General features: G+C 39.5%; 1 protein-coding gene across 1 annotated transcript in view; it reads right to left on the bottom strand.

Moving 5' to 3' along the window:
* Positions 1–2902: 2902 nt before the first annotated feature.
* Positions 2903–6403, bottom strand: part of LAMB1 (laminin subunit beta 1) — a 45306-nt gene continuing 41805 nt past the window's right edge. Inside the window, exons 31-34 of the mRNA XM_075857258.1 lie at positions 6245–6386; positions 5806–5982; positions 5428–5587; positions 2903–3710 (exon numbers count right to left, since the gene is read on the bottom strand). Of these exons, the coding sequence (XP_075713373.1) occupies positions 3574–3710; positions 5428–5587; positions 5806–5982; positions 6245–6386 (616 nt within the window). The 3' untranslated portion in view covers positions 2903–3573. The remainder of the gene's footprint in view (positions 3711–5427; positions 5588–5805; positions 5983–6244; positions 6387–6403) is intronic.

The following is a 6403-nucleotide window of genomic DNA, read 5'->3' as shown; positions in this document are numbered from 1 at the left end:
TCTGACGTGCCTTCTGATTTAAATAGAATTAAAAAAAACAATGCTCTTTGTAAGGGTATGGTCACACTCAGTTTTTTGCAGGGAGGAAATTCTGCCTGGAAAGATCGCTTCCTGTTTGTTTTTTAAGTGGTTTTGCTGTGGTTTTTTTGCTGCGTTTTTAAGGCAGTTTTCTTTACCTATGTCTTCAACAGACAAAGGTAAAAACCGTGAGCGTCCGTTGCTATAAAATGCGGCAAGACGCGTTATTTCCATCTCTCATTGATTTCAATGGGGTTTTTGAAGCGGAAAACGCCTCAAGATATGGCATGTCGCTTTAAAAAAAACACCAAAAAAACGCTTGCGGGAAAGAAACTCCTCCACCTCCCACTGAAATCAGTGGGAGTCAATTTTGGCAGTTTTTTGCCGCCAAAGCCACAGCATTAAAGACAGTGAGAACAGGGCCTAAGGGTATGTACAAATGGCTTATTTTCAGCTGTTTTTCGGGCAGTAGATGCCCTGAAAAACGGCTGAAAATATGTAGGCTTAACGCCTCCAAACATCTGCCCATTAATTTCGATGGGAAAAATTGTGTTTTTCTTTGAGTCCATAGAAAAACCGCTCCAAAAACGGCTGTAAAATACGCCTCAAAAACCGCTTGATGCATAAAAGACGGCTGAAAATTAGGGTCTGTTTTTCCTTGAAAACAGCTCTGTATTTTACAGCTGGTTTTTGTTAAGCGTATGAACATACCCTCAGGTGGACAAGTATTTATATTGATGTACAGCTTAACACGTTGAGGTGCAGGGAGGAAAAAAAACGCAAAAAAGCAAATGTTTTTACTGCAATTTGGTGCATTTTTGATGAGGTTCTAACCGCACCTCCACCGCAACGTGTGAATGGACCCGAACTAGCGATACTGACAGCCTGAGGGTATAAATTGAGACCGAGAGGTTGAGAATGGGTCCTAATGGTCACGGTTTCTACACGGCACTTCAAGGTGTCCATTTTATTTCACCCCAGTTTTCCTGTGTAGGGTAATAACATGGTCCTATGCTCCCTATAGGGAATTCACGTGTATATCCGAACTGCCTAAGATTATGGTAGCCTTCGAGTTTTTCCAATGTAATATAAAAATTCAATGCTGCTTTATACTTTGTCTATCATCCTATGTTGTAATAATATGTCAATACTGTACATTGAGAGGCTGAGATCTGACTTGAGCCCTACTTTCCATGTCTGTTTTTCTCTACAAGTCTAACAACCCTCCACTCGGCCCCAGCATCCAATAGCCATTTTCCACCACAGGCATTGTGTTCATGCTCTTCTCGGTCCAAACTCTGAAAAGTGCTGCAGCTTTGCTTATGCCTGTACCAGTCGTTCACAATAAGCCAATGTTTAAAGTAAACTTCTGACAGGTGAAGTGAGTAACATTGATTATCTTGATACATTGGCACCTGTAAAGGGGTGGGATATATTGGGCATCATGTAAACAGTCCCTTCTTGAAGCTGATGTGTTGGAAGCAGAGAAAATGGGCAAGTGTAAGGATCTGAGCAACTTTGACAAGGGCAAAATTGTGATGGCGAGACGACCGAACATCTCCAAAACGCAGGTCTTGTAGGGTGTTCTCAGTATAAGGTAGTTAGTACCTACCAAAAGTGGTCTAGGGACGGACAACAGGTGTACCTGTGACCGGATCATGGGTGCCCAAGGCTCATTGATGCACATGGAAAGTGAAGTCTGGATCGATCTTGCAGAAGAGCTAATCTAGCACAAATGGCTGAAAAGTTTACTGCTGGCTATGATAGAACGGTGTCAGAACACACAGTGCATCACAGCTTGCTACATATGGGGCGGGGTAGCTGCAGACCAGTCAGAGTGCCCACGCTTGACCCCTGTCCACCGCCACAAGCCTAAAATGGGCAGGTGAGCATCAGAACTTAACCATGGAGCAATGGAAGGAGGTGGCCTGGTCTGATGAGTCCTGATTTCTTTTACATCACGTGGATGGCTGGTTGTGTGTGCGCATCACGTACCTGGGAAAGAGATGGCACCAGGATACACTATAGAAAGAAGGCAAGGCGGTGAAGGCAGTGTGATGCTCTTAAGTAATGTTTTGCTGGGAAACCTGGCATTAGTAGATGTTACATTGACAAGTGCCACGTATGTAAACATTGTTGCAGATCAAGTACACCTCTTATGGCAACAGTATTCCCTAATGGCAGAGGCCTCTTTCAGCAGCATAATGTGCCCTGTCATACTGCAAAAATTGTTTAGGAATAGTTTAAAGAGTTCAAGGTTTTGACCCGGCCTCCAAATCCAATCCAAAGTGGCCCCACATAGCAACTTGCAGGAATTAAAGGCTATATACGCTTTTGGAAACATTGTCTTCTATATATTTTTTAATAGATAAATGTACGTGCTTATGAACATTTTTTTTAACTGACTTTTACTACAAATTTTGCTTATTTTTTTACGATACAGCTTCTTATAGATCCTCTATACAAAGAAGCTGTATTGTTCATTATCAGCCGATTTCGTCAGTTCAGCTGAACTGACGGCTCGGCTGAGATCGGGTCCTGTGTGTGTCTAACACAATCACCATAATCCCGATCACATTTAAATTCATGAACTTAGATGCGATTGATATTATGGTTATCCTGTGTGTTAGACACACACAGGACCCGATCTCCGAATCCTCTGGATCAACGTGGAAAGAAAATTATAGGTTAACCTTGGTGGACTTTGGAGCAATTCTTTCCTACATGTGATCTCATGATCAAGAACTAGATCTACTTTATACTGTTGTTCTTTTCTAAAGCTGATTACGATTTTTAGTATGCTCTATGCAACATGAAAAACTTGGCGAGCTTTCCTGACCTTTTTTAAATCGGGTTTTTATATTTGAAGTGAACAGAGCCAGTGTTATTGTTTGCAACTGTTTGTACTTTATTTAGAATATTGAATAGAGGAGCGTATAAATGTGTACATCAGTTTGCTATCTGTACACGTATCCTACAGAACTCCTTGGCAAAATGCTTGGTACAATAATTCAGGCAGCATGCATATACAGTATTTGGCTCCACAGATAGATATATTTTAGAATTTTTGCAGATCACCCATAACACACAATATAGGAAGCTATTTTACATTCAGACTCCATGGCGAAGCCATATCAATGGGGCAAAATACACCTTATGTGATACTTTATGCCACAGTGATGTCACAATTTGTTTAGTTCTTAAGAATTGGGTGCAGGATGAGGGTATGTTTTAGGTATATAGTTTGACAACAAGGTCTTTTTGTATTTACTAGGAGAATGTTAGCATGCACAATTAAATCCTTCATCTAGTACAAACAGGTTAATGGGTATAAAATAAAATGCTAAGTAATAGTAAATTGCCTTCTGTTAGCAGATGGCTACATAGAAATTGGAAATGCTAAAAACACTGCAAAGTTGCCAAAGTTGATACTTAGATCTTTATTTTATTTCATAAAATAGACAACAAAAGGTCTTTTCTTGGGTTCCACTAAACATCCAATAAATTCGAGAACCGGTGGTCCCATTCAGTTGGTCTCTTGTTCCATTATTGGGTTTACAAGCACGTGCTGTACACGGCTGCTTTCTGGCTGATGCTGTATAACAGTGCCCTGACCTGTACTTCTAAAGCCACCAGCGCTTTGGCTTTTTCTTCCAATACTTTTTGGTTATCTTCATAAGACTTTTCTAAATCTACCGGGAAAAAAAGGCAGAAAATTATATATATATTTTTGTAAATAAAAAGATACATTTGTCACCAATCTCAAAATTGAAGTTTTGTTTATATAACCTACTTAAGCAGTGCCAGCAAGGACACTAACCATCATATTGCACATTCTAAGCAGGTACAAAAAAATAAATAAATCCATTTAACAACCATTTTTGGTCAGTGTCCACAGGAGAATGGTTTGTAATTCTATGGGGATCTACGTTTGATTCATTAGAATTGTGGAGGTTCGGAGTCTCGCAGCCGTGTTATGGACCTCCAAATGCGGCCATGTTATGGCCATCTCAAGCTAACCTTATTTAGTTTTTGCACCCTTAGTGCATATAAATGATTAGTAGTGTGGGACTCCCTCACCCAATATCTGCCATGACATTATAGTTACCCTTATAGAGCGAGTTTAACAACTTAAAGCATTTTATATGAACACTAAAATAAGGTGGTAAACTTGTGAAAATGACATTTTGTCACATATATAGTGTATTTAAAATGAATCATCAGCCAAGAAATCACAGGCTGCTTCTATTGTGTCCGGAATTACCACGGCTCATTCTCCAGGGGGCCCGACAATGCAACATTCTCTATGTTGTTGGAGGATTTTCATATACTAACTACTGTATTCATTTTCCTTTACGTGAGTTTCACTTTTGAAGAGGGAAAGAAGTTTGGACCCGTTTGTATAAGGCTAGGGCTACATGGTGACTTTAACTGTGTGGACAAAGATCGCTGTGTCGGTTTGCCTGCATCGCAGGTGATGAAAGTCAATGTGGTCACTTTGCCTCCCGCAAGTTGCCGTCACCACGACTCCACAGTTGCAAGAAATCCAAACCCGCAGGACTACTTGCGAATGTGGTGTCGTGATCACAGCAACTTGTGGGTCGCAAAGTGACCACATTGACTTACATTACTGCAATGTATGAAGCATGACACATCAATCTTTGGACAGGCAACCTGTGTCGCGGTCAAGGTCACCAAGTAGCCCCAACCTAATCCAAACTAATCTCCGACTCAATGGCTCCTACCTGTGAGGTTACAAAGCATATCCAGTCACATTTATCAGTCAATACAAAAGAACTTGATCAGATTTATTTGAGAAACTGAACAAACAAGAGTTCAAATTTGATCCCACAAAACAGATATTTGCACTATGCAAATAGTGGAAAGTGTCTTGAAGTATAAAATAATTCTTTAAATTCTTTGTAAACAACAAATCCACTATTTTATAGGTATGTTTTAAAGACCATGCGATAAAGTAGTACCACTTCTATATTTATACTAATAGGGACGATGGAGAGAATATTATTTTTAGTAGATCGGTTTTCTGGCATAGCAAAAGTCACAAATGATAGAAAATTCGCGAATGGCACAAAAGTCGCAATATGTGGAGAAAATTGCGAATCTTGTGCAGGTTTTTGTCGCTCACGGCACTTTCTTAAAAGTAGGCAGGAACTTAGCAGAAGGGCTTTGCCACCCACGGACCCACACATTTACTTCTAGCTGGCATAGATTTCACTCTGTGGCACGGATAGCTAAGTATGCGACAAACACTGGAGCGCCAGTCATCGTAGATTTGCCCCTATATGTACATGTTAAACCAGGACATGAGCTTTCAGCAATTAGTTCTATCAAGAACTGTGGAAATGCATCTGTAAAACTGTAATGGGATTGTTAGAGAAAAAAAGTTACCTTTTAGTAAGTTAAGTTTCTTGTTGGCTTTTGATAATAAAGCTTTAGCTTCATTCTGAAGTTTCTCTGCTTTCCTTCTGGCTCCTGAAGAATCCTCAGCTTTTTTTGCTATTAAGTCTTCAACTTTCTTATATTTATTACTAAGTTCGTCATCCAGAACCTGCAATATTGGAAACCACCAATAGAGGGCATGAATGATGTGTTGTGTGGTAGGCAGTTCACATAATCTGACTATACATTTTACAATCTTTGAACGTTCCTCTGGTAGAAAACACCAGTATTCAATTTAACTGTATCCCAAAGAAGCAAAAAAACAAACCGAATGCAATTTTCACAGACCAGATCAAATACAACTATTGTGTTTTCCCATGCACCAACCTTCTTAACGCCATCAGCATTAGCTTTTGCATCCCCCGAAGATTTCTCTACTGAATTTAAAGTTGCAGAATTGGCAGCGGACTTTTTCAGTAGATCTCCAAGACTTTTTCCAAGATTTGCAATACGTTGAGTGGCATTATTTAATGTCTCTTCTGATGCTGCAGCTTCTGATTCAATCTGTAAACAGAAATCCATCATATTAAGATGATCTGCTGAAATAATTAGTCACATCAAAGTAATTAAAAAAAATTATTAAAATACACGTTTTATTTAAAAGATAATTACTAAGAAAATGAAGGAAAAAAAAAGTGTTTTATGGTATTATGAAATTTAGTACAGGCTCTTACTAACTCCCCCTAGTGGTGCCACGCTTCCTTAGTGAGGAAAAACAAATGATTCAATGTTTTTACTGCTATAAATTCATTTCTTTTTAACTTACGGAAGTGAGAACGTTATTTGTTCCTTTTATGTCATCATCAGCCTGTTTAATGGCTTTTTCAGCTGCACTTTGGGCTTTGCCGGCTTCCTCCAGGGCCTCTTTCACCATGTCCGCTGTAGCCTTAATATCTGATGCAGATTTGCTGTGATCCCAAACAAA

Source organism: Rhinoderma darwinii, chromosome 3 (assembly GCF_050947455.1).
Source record: "Rhinoderma darwinii isolate aRhiDar2 chromosome 3, aRhiDar2.hap1, whole genome shotgun sequence".
In the NCBI taxonomy this organism is placed as follows: domain Eukaryota; kingdom Metazoa; phylum Chordata; class Amphibia; order Anura; family Rhinodermatidae; genus Rhinoderma; species Rhinoderma darwinii.
The sequence above is the reverse complement of the archived record's forward strand: the minus strand, read 5'-3'. Positions and strand labels throughout refer to the sequence as shown.